This window comes from Anomaloglossus baeobatrachus, chromosome 2, assembly GCF_048569485.1.
Source record: "Anomaloglossus baeobatrachus isolate aAnoBae1 chromosome 2, aAnoBae1.hap1, whole genome shotgun sequence".
Lineage (NCBI taxonomy): Eukaryota > Metazoa > Chordata > Amphibia > Anura > Aromobatidae > Anomaloglossus > Anomaloglossus baeobatrachus.
The window spans coordinates 428,092,765-428,110,422 of record NC_134354.1 but is presented as its reverse complement, the minus strand read 5'-3'; the positions used below and the strand labels follow the sequence as shown (position 1 = coordinate 428,110,422).

The 17,658-nt window shown below is 44.3% G+C and overlaps 1 protein-coding gene across 1 annotated transcript in view; it reads right to left on the bottom strand.

Annotated features, from left to right (window-relative positions):
* LOC142289816 (uncharacterized) overlaps positions 1-17,658 on the bottom strand; it is a 199,707-nt gene that overhangs the window by 83,032 nt on the left and 99,017 nt on the right. Inside the window, exons 2-4 of the mRNA XM_075333744.1 lie at positions 4,129-4,237; positions 3,929-4,041; positions 1,876-2,011 (exon numbers count right to left, since the gene is read on the bottom strand). Of these exons, the coding sequence (XP_075189859.1) occupies positions 1,876-2,011; positions 3,929-4,041; positions 4,129-4,225 (346 nt within the window). The 5' untranslated portion in view covers positions 4,226-4,237. The remainder of the gene's footprint in view (positions 1-1,875; positions 2,012-3,928; positions 4,042-4,128; positions 4,238-17,658) is intronic.

The following is a 17,658-nucleotide window of genomic DNA, read 5'->3' as shown; positions in this document are numbered from 1 at the left end:
AGTCCAGGCTCTTTATAGGGAGATTATACATTCACAGTGAGGTGTCAATCACAACAGGGGGCTTGTCAGACTGCTTTGCACATCAGTGTCTATTGCTGCAATGATAAGGGCACTGCTGCTTAAACAAACATCAATTAAACTAAATATCCACTGTGACAAAACAGACATGCCTGACCTTTCTGTGTTAACCCTTGCAGCATCCTAGCTTCAGCTTACATGGAAATAATCTGCTGACAGATTGCCTTTAACAGACTGTCTAAGTACATTTGTCACCTATACACATTCAAAATATTTAGCACCTATATCATCTATGCACACTAAATATATTTATCACCTATACACTCTAAATACATTTGACACCTATGCATAGTATATATGGTACATTTTTCACCTATACATAATAAATATATTTCTCACCTATACGCATTAGATACATTTCCCACCTATGCACACTATATAGATTTTTCACCTTTACATAATAAATAGGGATGATCGAATACATTAAATATTCGGCTTCGTGAATATTTTCCGAATAGGTCGTCGCTATTCGACTATTCGCGAATATTTGAATATTTGATGTAATGTAAGTCTATGGAAAACCCGAATAACAACTATTCAGAACTATTCGGGCTTCCCATAGACTTACATTGCGCATCAAATATTCGCATAGCGGCGAGTTATTCATCAAATATTTGCAAAGCCGAATATTTGAGGTATTCGATCATCCCTATTAATAAATATATTTCTCACCTATACGCATTAGATACATTTGCCACCTATGCACACTATATACATTTTTGACCTATACATAATAAATATATTTGTCTCCTATACACATTTTATACATTTGTCACCTATGCACAATACATATATTTCTCACCTATACACATTAGATACATTTGCCACCTATGCACACTATATACATTTTTGACCTATATATAATAAATATATTTGTCACCTATACACATTTTATACATTTGTCACCTATGCACAATACATATATTTCTCACCTATACACATTAGATAAATTTGCCATCTATGCACACTATATACTTTTTTGACCTATACATAATAAATATATTTCTCACCTATACACATTAGATACATTTGTCACCTATGCACACTATATACATTTTTCACCTATACATAATAAATATATTTCTCACCTATACACATTAGATACATTTGTCACCTATGCACACTATATACATTTTTCACCTATACATAATAAATATATTTCTCACCTATACACATTAGATACATTTGTCACCTATGCACACTATATACATTTTTCACCTATACATAATAAATATATTTCTCACCTATACACATTACATACATTTGTCACCTATGCACACTATATACATTTTTTACCTACACTGTACATAATAAATATAATTCTTACCTATGCACATTACATACATTTGTCACCAATGCACATGTTATACATTTGTCACCTATGCACAATACATATATTTCTCACCTATACACATTAGATACATTTGTCATCTATGCACATTATATACATTTATCAGGTTAGAAGGTAAATGTATTATTGCTTAGGGTCTGCCTGCTGAAACCCTAGTGATCCAGAGAATGGGAGTCCCAAAGTGTCCTGTGTGAATACGTGACTACAGCTCTATACACTGCTTTGGGATTTACAGTTATCTATGTTAGTTCTATAGAAGTGAATGGAGCAGAGGTCGGGAATGCCCACTACCAAGTATATTTAAAGTGACAGTGACTAAAATTAAATTTATGATCTGCCATTTCATAAACAGTTGTGTGTCTGCAGTACTTTATGTGACAACTATATGTTACCAACATAAGACCAACACCTCATTTAAATACTGCACTGGAATGAGGATATTTTACCTTTATTACTGTTTAATGGAAAGGTTTCCCTTCTGCTTATGGCTAAATGCAGGTCTTGACTTTCCACTGATTTTGGGCGTTTCCTTGAGAAGGATCTCCAGGATACCAACTCTTCATCCAATCCTGAGTTACGGCTCTGAATATAAAATATATATCGGTTATATAAGATGGTATGTTTAAATAGAATAGCAGTAGTGATGGATGGCGAATTTAGTACTGCTTCACTCATTTTTTTTAACCCATTCTGAGCTTTTCAATTGCCGGACAATCCACTTAAAGGCTATGTTTATCTTAACATCTGTTAATTTGCTAGTGAATCTAAAATAATAAATGAAACAAATTTGAAAAAAAATCTTGTGTCTACAGCATGTATGCAGATCTTCGTATGTCGTGTCTAGGGGTTGTGTATAGTCTGTTCTTGCATTCATACTCCTTTCCATCCATTCCCTACGTCATGCTAACATTCTGAGAATAAATTAGCAAGAAACAGGATCAGATTATGCAGTTTTGTTTCTTGTTGTAACCTAAAGCCTGCTTTACATGCTGCAATTTCGCATACGATCTTGTATGCGATTTGCAACGCCCCCATCGTATGTGTGGCACGTTCAATTTGTTGAACGTGCTGCACATACGAGTAACCCCCGTCACACGTACTTACCCGTCCATATGACCTCGATGTGGGCGGCGAACGTCCACTTCCTGGAGTGGGAGGGACGTTCGGCGTCACATCGACGTCACGCGGCAGCCGGCCAATAGAAGCGGAGGGGCGGAGCTGAGCGGGACGTAAACATCCCGCCCACCTCCTTCCTTCCGCATTGTGGGCCGGGAGCCGCAGGACGCTGGTAAGATGTGTTCATCCTTAACGGGGTGTCACACACTGCGATGTGTGCTACCCCGGGTACAATGAACAATCTGACGTGCAATTCTAGAGAGAGGTACGATGTGTATGCGATGAACGTTTTAACGTTCAATCGCAATCGCATGTACCTGTCACACACTGCAATGTACTTACGATGCCGGATGTGCGTCACTTACGACGTGACCCCGCCGACACATTGTAAGATACATTGCAGCGTGTAAAGCAGGCTTTAGACACACAGATTTGAATATGAGCTGAAGACTCAAAATTATAGAAAATTCAAATTTAATTAAAGGGAATCTGTCAGCAGAATTCCCCCCCCCAAACTATTCATATATGCTTTTTCAAAGACAGGTCCAGCAATACCTTTACAAGGCCAGTCCATTCCTCCTTTACTGAAAAATCAGTCTTTAAATGGACATGCAAATGAATCTGCAGATATGAAGCCTCTGTCACTCCAGCTCTATTCCCACCCAGTGACGCATCCTACTGCTTGACTGACAGCCTCTATACTGTACCTTCACACACAGAAACTGTCAGTCAAGTAGGAAGATGGGCGGGGAATAGAGCTGGAGTGACAGAGGATTAAAATCTAAAGCCTCAACAAATCAAACACTGATTTCACAGTTACAGAGGAAGGAATGGCCATGTAAATCTTTAGCTGGACTTGTCTTAAAAGATCTACATGCACATATAATAGTTTGGGGTGTGAAAGTCAAAATCTTAATAATGTTTAATTTTATAGGATAAATCAAAAGAGAAGCGGGTGTGCACCACCGCCTTGTGCCATATGCTGGTGCCAGGGAGGAGTGAGTCCGATCCGGTCAACAGACCACTGCACTGGTCCTGGGTGCTCGTGGAAACAGGAAGGAGATCCAGATAGTCCACAATAAGAAAGAAAGCCACGGCACTCACAGTAAAAATCTAAATCTGTTCTTTATTCATTCCATAAAGCAAGGTAAAAGAGTGTTAAGAGGGTTGGGTGCAGGCTCCTTGGGGACGACAGCCGTTTTGTACCTCCCGTGGACCCGTAGAAGTACCAGGAGGTACGAAATGGCCGTCGTCCCCAAGGAGCCTGCACCCAACCCTCTTACCACTCTTTTACCCTGCTTTCTTATTATGGTTTAATTTTATAGGAATTAGTACAATAAAAAAGTTGTCAGCAACTTTCAAATAAACAATGAATTTGTTTACCTTGTCTTTGGTTTCACATTGGGCTAAAAATAAATCCATTGCATTCTCAACTAGCTGGAAAGTGTGATTTATAAAACTTGTCATTTCTGGTGCGACCTCTGTTGTGCCATCATCTATAGAAATAACAGAAATGCTGCACATAAAGCTTATATTCCATTATTCTGAAGATAGTACTGTGTGAAGAAGATATCACTGCAAACCTGTAGTACATCCTGATTGTTCTGCTGCTTTTTTCCACTGTTCGCACAGACACAGCTTTACTTTTTTTTCTATTTTCTCATGTTCTACCTTACTCATGTTTGGAGGGTGCTGAAAATGGAAAAAAGTAAGGGTAATGAATAAAAGACATTGGGGCAGATTTAATATTCCCTTAGAAAATTTGTCGTCAGCGCAAACTAGACAGACTTGTATTTTGGAATTCAGGTTGCATATACTCGTATATAGGAATAACACAAAAAATTGAGAATAAAAGGCAAATTGGACATAGTGTCACACAAAACCCCAAACAGACAAACTTGTTGCCATTATTCGAAAATTGTGGGCAAACAACTTTGTTTCAAGCACATGATGCTTGTTCAAACTCACCTGTGGCAGGTCTGAGCAATATGAAAAGCACACCTGAAACCAGATAAAAAGGGAAGAAGTTGACTCAATCTTTGCATTGTGTGTCTGTACGTGCCACACTAAGCAAGAAGAACAGAAAGAGGAGCAGAGAACTGTCTTAGGACTTGAGAGCCAAAATTGTTGAAATATATCAACAAACTCAAGGTTAAAAGTCCATCTCCATAGATTTGACGTTCCTGTGTCCATGGTGTGCAACATAGTCAAGACGTTTTAATCCCATGGCACTGTAGCTAATCTCCCTAGATGTGGACGGCAGAGAAAAATTGATGAAAGGTTGCAATGCAGGATGATGGGTAAGCAGCCCTAATCCAGTTCCAAAGAAATTCAAGCCGTCTTGCAGGCTCAGGGTACGTCATTGTCAGGACGAACTATCCGTCGACATTTAAATGAAATGAAACACAATGGCAGTAGAACCAGGAGGACCCCACTGCTGACACAGAGACATAAAAAATCTAGACTGCAGTTTGCCAAAATGTACGTGAGTAAGCCAAAATCCTTCTGGGAAGGCATCTTTTGGACAGATGAGACCAAGATAGAACTTTTTGGTAAAGCACATAATGCTACTGGTTACCAAAAATGGAATAAGGCTATGTGCACACTAGAAAAAGGATTTTTCTCAAGAAATTACTTAAGAAATTTCTTGAGAGTGAAGGATTAGCGCACCTGCGTTAAAAAAAACGCACCAATAACGCACCGAAAAACGCATGCGTTTTTTACCGCGCTTTGGTGCGTTTTTGGTGCATTTTTTTGCAGGTTGGTCCATGCATTTGTTAATGCTTTAACAGCAATAAATAATATAGATAATAGATAGATAACTGATAGATAGATAGATAAATAGATAGATAGATAATGGATAGATAGATAGATAGAAAGATGGATAGATGAATTAAAAAAAAAACGACGTGGGGTCCCCTATATCTTTTTCTAGGGTAAAGCAGACGGCTGCAGCCTTCAGACCACAGCTGGCAGCTTTACCTTGGCTGGTAATCCAAAACAGAGGGCACCCCACGCTGTTATTTACATTAAATAAATAATTTAAAACAAAAAATGTGGGGTCTCCCCCAAATTGGATCACCATCCAAGGTAAAGCGGACAGCTGTGGTCTGGTATTCTCAGACTAGTCAGGTCCACCATTATTGGACACTCCCCAGCCTAAAAATAGCAGGCCCCAGCTGCCCCAGAAGTGGCGCATCCATTAGACGTGCCAATCCTGGCACTTTGCCCAACTCATCCCGTTGCCCTGGTGCGGTGGCAAACAGGGTAATACTTAGGGTTGATACCAGATGTGTAATGTCACCTGGCATCAAGCCCTGGGGTTAGTGATGTCACGCATCTATCAGATACCTGACATCACCAACCCAGTCAGTAAGAAAAAAAAATTAGACAACAAAAAAAGTTTTATTTGAAAAAACACTCCCCAAAACATTCCCTCTTTCACCATTTTATTGAAAAGAACAATCAAATCCGGGTCCGGCATAATCCAATAAGGGGGTCCCACGATGATCCATACCATAGTTACTGTCCTAGTCAATGAAGAACAGAACATTCCCCATTGGCTGGGAGAGTAGTGCAGTGACCTAAGCTAACATCAATAGGTAAGCCCAGGTCACTGCAGGGGATGACAAGCGCTGCTGTCAGGAGGTTAGATGAGATCATTACCTGCTGTGACGATCTCCTGCACTCCTGACGTCAGCGCTGTCACTGACTTGTATTGCCCGCCACGTTCTCAGCAGTATCGCGGGAGCCCGTGACGTCACCGCTAGTGACAGTCTCGGGCCGCCCGCAAGACGTGAAGTGAGAATGCAGCGGGCAATGGAAGGCAGTGACAGCGCTGACGTCAGGAGTGCAGGAGATCGTCACAGCAGGTAATGATCTCAGCTAACCTCCTGACAGCAGCGTTTGTCATCCCCGCGGCTGCCTGCACTGCAGTGTGAGAAGCTGCTGATACTGCAGTGTGGGCAGACACTGACACGGGACACAGCGGGACACAGACTGCACGGGCACCCGATGGAGGTCACACGGAAATGCTTCCGTGCGGCTACCAGGGATTGCGTGTGATCTGTGTGTGTTTACTCTTTGCTTAGCTTCCTCTTCCTGTCATAATGACATCACTTCCCTGCAAAACGCAGGCAGTGATGAACATTATGTCCTGAAAAGCGAGAAATAACGTGGGATAACGCAGGAAAACGCAATGAAACGCACAGAATTTGCTACCTGCGTTATTCCCTGCGTGATTTCATGATTACATTACAGCCAATGGAGTGAATAACGCAGTTAGCTGCAGAAAAGTAGTAACATGCTCATTCTTTTTCTCAAGAAAATCTACTGAAAGAATTTTTTTAAGAAAAAAACGCAGTGTGCGCACAGCTAATTTTTTTGCCATAGGTTTTCCTGGGAAATGTCTGCAGAAAGGTACAACCATTTTCTCAAGAAATTTCTGCAGCAAAAACGCAAAAAAAACCGCAGGTAAAAACGCAGTGTGTGAACATAGCCTAAAGCCTACAAAGAAAAGATCACAGTACTTAAAGTCAAATATGGTGGAGGTTTAAAGATGTTTTGGGGTCGTTTTGCTGGCTTTGGCACTGGGTGCCTTTGCTGTGTGCAAGACATAATGAAATATGAATATTACCAAAGGATTTTGGGTCACAATGTAGTGCCCAATGTTAGAATGCTGGGATGCTGGGTTTGCATCCTAGTTTATAGGTCTTCCAGCAGTACAATGATCCCAAGCATACTCCAAGAAGCACCCAGAAATGGATGTAAACAAAGCACTGGAGAGTTTTGAAGTGGCAAGCAATAGGTCTGGATCTAAATCCCTTTGAACACTTATCAAGAGATCTTAAAATTGCTGATGGGAGTAGGTGCCTTCAAATATGAGAGACCTGGAGCAGTTTACAAAAGAAGAGAGCTCCAAAATTCCAGTTGAGAGGTGAAGGAGCTTGTTGATGAAATTGATTGCAGTTATTTATTCCAAAGGGTATGCAACTAATAATTAAGTTGAGGGTGCCAACAATGTTGTCCGGCCCATTTTTGGAGTTGTGGGTGAAATAATGTCCAATTTGCCTTTTATCCTGTTTATTTTTAGTTATTCTAATACACAAAAATGAAATAAACATGTAGAATAAAACATACATAGTTACTTAGGTTGAAAAAAGACCTAGGTCCATCTAGTTCAACCTTCCTCCACCAGTTCTACATTTAGTCACTAAGTCATTTATAACCAACAATGTTTTGTGTACTGAGGAAATCATCCAGCCCTTTTTTAAAAGCTGTTATAGTGTCTGCCATTACTACCTCTTGTGGTAGGGCATTCCACAGTCTGACCGCTCTAACTGTAAAGAACCCTTTCCTATTTAGGTGTCGGAATCGCTTTTCTTCCACTCGCAGTGAGTGCCCCCTGGTCCTTAGTATTGTTTTCGGAAGAAATAAGTCATGTGCCAGTCCTTTATATTGACCACACATGTATTTATACATATAAATGAGATCTCCTCTGAGACGTCTTTTTTCTAAGCTAAACATATCTAACTTTTTCAATCTGCCATCATATGGGAGGCCTTCCATTCCTTGTAATAGTCTAGTTGCCCGCCTTTGAACTGACTCTAACTTCTGAATGTCCTTTTTAAAATGTGGAGCCCAAAACTGGATCCCGTATTCCAGATGTGGCCTTACAAGTGATTTATAGAGGGGTAACAATACGTTGGGATCATGGGATCTAATCTCTCTTTTTATACACCCTAAAATCTTGTTTGCTTTAGCAGCTGCTGCTTGACATTGAGTGCTGCTGCTCAGCTTATTTGTAATGAGAATACCCAAGTCCTTCTCCTGTTCTGTAGTCCCGAGTTTACTTCCATTTAATGTATACGCAGCTATAGGATTACTCCGTCCTAGGTGCATTACTTTACATTTATCAACATTAAATCTCATTTGCCAAGTATCTACCCATTCTGACATCTTATCCAGATCTTTTTGTAATATTGTACTATCCAGGTCAGTTTTTAATATCCTACATAGTTTGGTGTCATCGGCAAAGACTGACACTGTACTATCAATCCCATCCACAAGGTCATTAATAAAGAGAGTAAAAAGAATCGGTCCAAGCACAGATCCCTGCGGCACCCCACTGCTGACTATAGCCCATTTAGAGAATGTACCATTTATGACTACTCTTTGTTTCCTATCTTTTAGCCAATTCCTTACCCAGTTGCATATTGTGTCCCCTAGTCCTTGCTTCTGGAGCTTTAGTATAAGGCTATTATGTGGTACAGTATCAAATGCCTTTGCAAAGTCCAAATAAATCACATCAGCTGCATTACCAATATCCAGGTTTGCACTTACCCCCTCATAGAACCCCAACAGGTTGGTTAGACACGACTTATCTTTCATGAATCCATGCTGTTTGTCAGTTATCATATTATTTTCTGCAATATATTTTTGCATGTCATCCCTTAAAATGCCCTCAAAAACTTTGCATACTACTGATGTCAGGCTTACTGGACGGTAGTTGCCTGGATCTACCCTCTTACCTTTCTTAAATATCGGTACCTGTGTAATCGGAACATGTGTAATTGCAATATTTTCTGGGAGAAATACTTAATATTGTGGAACAATTTCAAGGGTGCCAACACTTTTGGCCATACACTCTTAATTAAGCCATAGTAAATATACATCTTCATCCTATCTATGCCAGGTTATTTCTTAAAAAATGATGAGGTTTGATATTACTTACCAAAAGACTAGAGTCATTTGAATATTTACTAAACTGGTTTTGTACAAAGTTATTTCCTATGAGTTTGAACAACATTTGCCTTTCAATGGGATCATCAAGTAGAAATTGTATATTTTTAACAAAGGCAACAGTAATCTTGGCCATCACCTGCAGAACAATTAGTTAATTATTTAATCAATTTTACTTGTTAAAAGTTAAATGATTTACTAAATGACATATTGCAAAAGATTTCATTACAGTGTACTGAGAATATATATATATATATATATATATATACACACACGGTATAAATATATATATATATATATATATATACATACATATAGTATATACAGTATATATACATTGTGAGCGAAAAGTGCAAACACAAAGTAATTACCATGCACCAAATAGAGCCGCAGAGGTGTGCAAAAATATGAAACTTCCCGCTCATCAGTGTAAGCTGAACCCTATGACATCATTCAGTTATAAGACAACATAGTTTATATAAAATACAAGACGCTTCGTATTCTCATATATATATATATATATATATATATATATATATATCTATGTAGCAGTGTAGTTATTACAGCAGCTTTCAAATGTGTTGCATTATTAAAGGGATTGTCTATTTTGGACTAGGGCAGACAGGGGAGCCAACGAACACGAAGCATGGGACTTCCCCAGTCGCTAGGACAACCACTGGGGGCAGGCACCATATGGGGTAGAAGTAGGCGCAACTTTTAGGCCTAAGCCATACGGCGAGAAAATCGGTGCAAGTGAAGTGTGATAAAACATCGCATTCCACTCGGACCAATTCTATCCTGTGTGTCAGCACACATGAGCAATTATTTTCTCAGCCCTAATCGGACCGAGAAAACAATCGCAGCATGCTGCGATTGTAAAGCGAGACTCTTTTCTCTCGCACCCATTCAAGTGAATGGGGCGAGAGAAAAATGGCACTGCACTCGCGGTACACCGGTGTACTGTGGGTACAGCACGAGAATCGCAATAGCTGGCTACGGAGGAGAGAGGGAGAGAAATCCCTCCCTCCCCTCCACAGCGCTGGCCCGCCCCTCCTGAGAGCCGGCCCGCCCCCCGCAACTGAGGTCCGCTCGCATGGTAGGACCGCAGTTTCAGAGATACTAGCATGACACTTGGCTCCTACTGTGCTGCCAGCGCGAGCCGAGTGTCATGCGAGCATCGCAGTAGTGCCCTGTGTGGCCCCAGCCTTAAGGTTACTTTACACACTGCGATATCGGTCCCGATATCGCTAGTGTGGGTACCCGCCCCCATCTGTTGCGCGACACGGGCAAATCGCTGCCCGTGCCGCACAACATCGCCCAGACCCGTCACACATACTTACCTGCCCGGCGACGTCGCTGTGACCGGCGAACCGCCTCCTTTCTAAGGGGGCGGTCCGTGTGGCGTCACAGCGACGTCACTGAGCGGCCGCCCAATAGCAGCGGAGGGGCGGAGATGAGCGGGACGTAACATCCCGCCCACCTCCGCTGCGTCACACATAGCGATATGTGCTGCCGCAGGAGCAACGAACTACATCGTTACTGCTGCAGTAACGATAATCGAGAATGGACCCCCATGTCACCGATGAGCGATTTTGCATGTTTTTGCAACGATGCAAAATCGCTCATCGGTGTCACACGCAGCAACATCGCTATTGCGGCCGGATGTGCGTCACAAATTCCGTGACCCCAACGACTCCGCATTAGCGATGTCGCAGTGTGTAAAGCCCCCTTTAAACAGAACCTTCCTGGGCACAGCTTGGGATAACATCTAGCACTGACAACTGGAGTTAGTGTTTCTCTCTCTTCGTGGGCCCGTGACTTGGCGCAGGAGGCTTGGCCCGGGTTCCCGATAGCAACCGAGGGACACTTCACTAAAAGACTTTCACGGGCACTGGCGGTAACCGCTGACTATCCGGGATTGGCTGGAGCCCATCGTGGCAGAGGACGGTACTCTGGGGCAGCGCCTGAACAACTTGTGAGTAAAAAGACTTGGAACCGCAGTCTCTGCCTCTCCTTTACCGGCACCACCGCCCAGCGCAGCGGCGCCAACGGGACCACTACCACACCCGCCATCCTCCCCGGGGTAATCCTGCTCTGCTTGTGGGGAGCGACACCATCCCGGCTACATTTAACATCTGCCCCGGTGAGAGACCCTTCAGCGGCGGCCCCATCCCTGGCCGCGTACCACAGGTGGCATCACAATCACTTTAAAAGACTTTCCTAACCTCCAAGTACTACCTCCATCCTCCCTACCACCTTCCAACCCTCCTTCTTGTACGCCTCGGGTCAACGGAACCCGGCCAGGCCACCCTGTGACGACGCAGAGTATCTGCACCCCCGGCCCGGCAACGAGTAGGTTAAAACACCTGCCCCGTGGGGCGCTACATTTACATCAGCAGAGCTGCTGAGATTAGTTGTCTGCAGTAATGTCGATGTGACATCATATGGGTAGATATATACTGTTAGGAATCTATCAATGCCCCTGACATGCATTACACGATAAGCTGAGAAATAAATTATAATGTGCTAATACAGGGTGAAATAACCTCTGATAAAATTAGCTAAGAAAATTAGTCTATTTCTCAGAGATAGAACTATAGAAATAAGAGCCTTGTAGCACCCGGTACTGGCTCCAGCACGGTATCCCCACACGTCCCTGCTCCCAGACCCTGGTGGGGGCACCCTCTCTCTCACCTGCCCGGCCCTAGGGCGATATTCCCGCATGCTCTCGCTCCCAGGCTCCAGCGGGGGCGTCCTCCCTCTTTCTTGCCCGGCGGCTCCATTCACTCCTTTCCTACCCCGGGGTCCACCACGACTTTCTCCTGCTTCCAGGCAGCACGCAATGCTTCCGTGAGTGCCCCTAGGGTGAGCGCATGGCCATGCTCTCTTTCTTAAAGGGCCGGCGACCCATTACCCAGAATCTATTCCTGAGGTAATCTGTTACCTTAAAGGTATTTAAGTTTGCCTCCCCTGACAGAAGGCGCCTGAGCAACATTGCCTATAGTGTGTTGCAAGTTCTCAGGTCCCAGTGAGTCTTGTCCTACTACTGTATCCTAGCACCAGTCTCATGTTCTTAACTTTTGCCTCGTCTTAGAGCCTGCTCCCTATCACCTCTGCTGTGCCGCCACCAGAGCCATCACTGCTGTAACGCTATAACTAAGCCATCTCCTCTGTGCTGACATGTCTGGGCCATCACTGCTGTGACGCCACATTTGAACCATCACGTCTGTGCTGTCATCCCCATGTTGCCGCATCAATCACAGGACACCTGCTTTGGACTTTAAAGACTGTACCAGTCCGTCCGTAAGAGACTATCTCCCCAGGTCCCTGGCAGTCGTGCATTTAGGCCCTCTGTTGGAGTGCCACACAATCCCTTTATAAGGGTTCGCTGCTGGTTGCTCCTTCGGGGGAGTCCGGTGCACAGCCCAGTAGGTCCACCCCCGGACGCTTGCCGCCCCTTGGCGAGCGTAACAAGCCTCTTCAATCTATAAAACTGTAGTGAATAGATCACATAATATTAACAACACAAAGATGGGAAGCCTATGTAATTATTACACTGCAAATAGATGTATTCAATGGCAATAATTAAGTGTCCATAAAAAAATAAATTCTCTGTGCACTTTCATTAAATCTTTTACAGTATTTTAATACTTATTTATTTTTTATGTTACTTAGTCCATTACTGGATCAGTAAAATTAAAAGTGTAAGTTAAAAAGAAGGACACACAATTACATAGTTGTCTAGCCTCAGGGAAATATTTGCATAGGAATCCAACATTCCTAAACTGATCATCAATATCCAAAAACCATCTGCCATAACATAAAAACCACTGACTGACAAAATTAACAACATTGATTATCCTGCTTAAATGCCAGTATCATGAGGCGGGATATATTATTATTATTATTTATTATTATAGCACCATTTCTTCCATGGCGCTTTACAAGTGAAAAAGGGTATACGTACAACAATCATTACCAGTACAAAACAGACTGGTATAGGAGGAGAGAGGACCCTGCCCGCGAGGGCTCACAGTCTACAGGGAATGGGTGATGGTACAATAGGTGAGGACAGAGCTGGATGCGCAGTGGTCTACTCGACTGAGGGCTATTGTAGGTTGTAGGCTTGTTGGAAGAGGTGGGTCTTGAGGTTCCTCTTGAAGCTTTCCACGGTAGGTGAGAGTCTGATATGCTGAGGTAGAGCGTTCCAGCGTATGGGGGATGCACGGGAGAAATCTTGTATGCGATTGTGGGAAGAGGAGATAAGAGAGGAGCAGAGAAGGAGATCTTGTGAGTATCTGAGGTTGCGTGCAGGTAGGTACCGGGAGACTAGGACACAGATATATTATATTAATCAGCAAGTGAACAGGTAGTTTTTAAAGTTGATATGTTGGAAGTATGAAAAATAGGCAAGAATGAGGATGTGAAAGGCTTTAAAGGGTTATTAGCGACTAAGAAAAAAAAGTTATTTCCTATCCTATGGAAAAGAAATAACTTGCTAATTGCTGCAACCCCAAGCTATGCCGAGATCAAGGCTCTGGAGAATGGGGCTCTGCAGTCCCATCGAATGGAGTGGAGGTGGCATGCTCAGTTTATACTTCATTAATTGTGAATAAGAATGCCAGACTAATGCGGGCGTGACACGATACGATCTATCGTGCGATCGCACGAGTGATCTTACCCGCCCCCGTCGTTTGTGCGTCACGGGCAATTAGTTGCCCGTGGCGCACAAAGTCGTTAAACCGCCGTCACACGTACTTACCTGCTGAGCGACATCGCTGTGGGTGGCAAACATCCACTTCCTGAAGGGGGTGGGATGTTCGGCGTCCCAGCGATGTCACACAGCGGCCGGCCAATAGAAGCAGAGGGGCGGAGATGAGCGGGACATAAACATCCCGCCCACCTCCTTCCTTCCGCATAGCCGGCGGGAGCTGCGGGACGCAGGTAAGCTGTGTTCATCGTTCCCGGGGTGTCACACGGAGCGATGTGTGCTGCCCCAGGTACGATGAACAACCGGCGCAAAGAAAAAGAAACGATTTTTTAAAAATGAGCGATGTGTCAACGATACACGAATTGCGAACGTTCTGCGTCGCTCGTAGGTGTCACACGGGACGACGTCGTAAACGATGCCGGAGGTGCATCACGAAAACCGTGACCCCGACGACATATCGTACGATAGATCGTTTCGTGTGACGCCCGCATAAGGCCGGCTTCACACTTGCGTTTAACTCGCACGAGTGCAATGCGAGAAAATCTCACATTGCACTCGGACCAATGTAAATCAATGAGGCAGCTCCCATCTGCTATTTTTTTCTCAGTCCAAATCGGACTGAGAAAAAAAATCGCAGCATGCTGCGTTTTGGTGAGTTTCTCACGCGTGTCTCCTCAATGAAACTCTATGGGTGCATGGAAAAAAACGGATGTCACACGGACGGCACACACACCATCCTAGTGACATGCGTTTTTCTAAATACATTTATCGCATGTTGCAGAAAACATTGGAAATGAGTGAGGTCTGTCGATGTCGGTCAATTTCTATCTCTGTCAGTCGGTCTGTCTCTTTCTCTGACGGTCTCTCTGTCTCCCTGTCGCCAGTCTCTATCTCTGTCTGTCTATCCCTCTCCCCCCCTCTCTCATACTCACCAATCCCCGATCACCGGCGCGGCGCTGCACGGCTGTCACACTGCTCCGGCGGCTTTTCCTCTTTTGAAAAAGCCGGCCGCTCATTATTCCATCTAGTATTCACTGCTTTCCCCGCCCACCGGCGCCTATGATTGGTTGCAGTTAGACATGCCCCCACGTTGAGTGACAGCTGTCTCAATGCAACCAATCACAGCCGCCAGTGGGCTGCTGTGATTGGTTGCATTATATTGTGCAGTAAATTAAATAAATAAATAATTTTAAAAAAACGGCATGCGGTTCCCCCCCAATTTTCATACCAGTCAGGGTAAAGCCATACGGCTGGAGGCTGGTATTGTCAGGATGGGGAGCGCCACATTATGGGGAGCCCCTTACCCTAAAAATATCAGCCAGCAGCCACCCGGAATTGCAGCATCCATTAGATGCGGCAGTCCCAGGACTGTACCCGGCTCATCCCGAATTGCCCTGGTGTGGTGGCAATCAGGGTAATAAGGAGTTAATGGCAGAAGCCCATAGCTGCCATTAAGTCCTAGGTTAATCATGGCAGGCGTCTCCCCGACATACCTTCCATGATTAACCTGTAAGTTAAAGAAAATAAAGACATACACCCAAAAATCCTTTATTTGAAATAAATGACAAAAAAAAACACACCCTCTTTCACCACTTTATTCAAGTCCCCAAATACCCCTCCAGGTCCGACGTAATCCACAGAGGTCCCACGACACTTTCAGGTCTGCTACATCAGAATCTGACAGAGAGCGGTCACAGACCACGATCACTCTCTGTGAGCTCCCCGCAGCAACTGAAGTGAGTCGCGCTATCAGCGGTGCCGTCACTCACGTTACCCACAGATCTCAGCGGGAGCACTTCTGCTGTTGCCGCGGGTCACCTCAGTGACGGCACCGCTGATAGCGCAGATCAATCAAGTCACTCAGGGGATTTGCGGTCACCGGTGAGATCTTCACCGGTGACGGAAAATCAGGCCACGACACACAGACAGAGCCGCGGGATGACAATGAAGTCGGGTGACGTTCATCCGACTTCATTCTGATCGCGCGGCTCTGTCTGTGTCTGCTGTCAGCGGCCATTCAGCTCTACTACATGGCTCTGTCTATGTCTGCTGTCAGCGGCCATTCAGCTCTACTACATGGCTCTGTCTATGTCTGCTGTCAGCGGCCATGTAGCAGAGCTGAATGGCAGATGACATAGCTACTGAGAATAAAAATGGATCATATACAGATCACACACGGATTGCACACGGACTACAATCAATTGAAAAATCACAGAATCGCATTGCTGTTGCATTGCACACTGATCAAGACTTGAACACAGCTCATGCTACTTTCTATCATGAGACTCGGACCGATTTTACACGCACAGGTATGATTCCAGCCTTAGCTGAGTGCTGTACTTAGCAATCCCATTAACAATGATGGGACTGCATAGCCCTCTTTTTGTGATTGTTTTGGAGCACCAGTGATCGGAATCCCAATGATAATCAGCAAGCACTAACCTATGGATAACGTATAACCTTTGTTCTTTTTTTTTTTAAAGAATAACACTTTAGGGCTATGTGCGCACGCAAAGTATTTGGTTTCAGGAAATTCTGCACCAAATCTGCATCTCCTGGGAGAAAGAAACATCTAAGGATATGTGCGCACACTGCGTTTTTGGATTCAATTTTCTCACTTAACTGCATGCAAGCAAAAGTCAATGAGAATTCTGAAGTGTTGTGCACGTTGCTTATTTTTCCCTAGCAGATTGGGTGCAGAAAATAATCTGCAGCATGTTAATTCTTTCAGCATTTTTGCTAGTGTTTTACCACCCCAAATGCATGAAAAACACATGCAAAAAAACGCACAGAGAAGAGACAAGAATGTATGTTTTCTCTAGTCCCCTTCCACGACAGCATAGGAGATTGCCTCTCCAAGCCCTAATAAGGACAGGAAGTACAAGAAAGGTTAAAAGCACCCTCCCACCTCCCATTAGCCAGTGTCTTTTCTGTCCCCATGGGGCATGGAAAGGTTTTTCTTTTTCTCCTATGCTGTGGTGGCCAGCGAACTGCAGCATACCTTTTTTTTTTATGATAACAGCCGGGCAGTGTTGGTCGGCCTCTGTTCCTCTTCCTGCTGCTTCTGCTCACCTTGGTGAGGGACCACTGCTCTGGCCTTCCGGAACCCTCTGGGACGATGTGGGCTGTGGGCTCCCCGGTCTGCGACCTCCATGAGCATGTCGGCCGCCTCCTGTACGCGCGCTGTCCTGTGCAGCCTGGAAGTGCTGCCGGGGGAGGCACTTCCGGGTCACGCGCTCCCGGCCGGTGGGGATAGCGTGCTGGACATGCCAACACTAACGGCAGCTTGTCCTGGACCCGGCGCAGGAGGCGGGGAACAATTCCCTATCACTGGGGGGCAGGCCTTTTCACATCAAAGGCTGCCCTAAAGGCATCTGAACGACGGTAAGGTTCCTGACTGCTGTGCTGTCATGTCTTCCCCTGCACTTGCAGAGCCCAGTGTTCCCCCTGCCGCAGTAAATCTAGGGGGAGTGGATCCCTTATGCCTGATATGCAGGCTGTTACTGACGGCTCCTTATACTGTGCTTTTTCCTAGGAGGACAAACCTGCCCCTAGGAAGTCTGAAAAAATTAAAAAATGCCCAGTCTGTGCAAAGAAACTCTCTATGATTTGGGATAAAAAGCTCTGCCAGCAGTGCACGGACCAGATTGTTAGGGCTGAA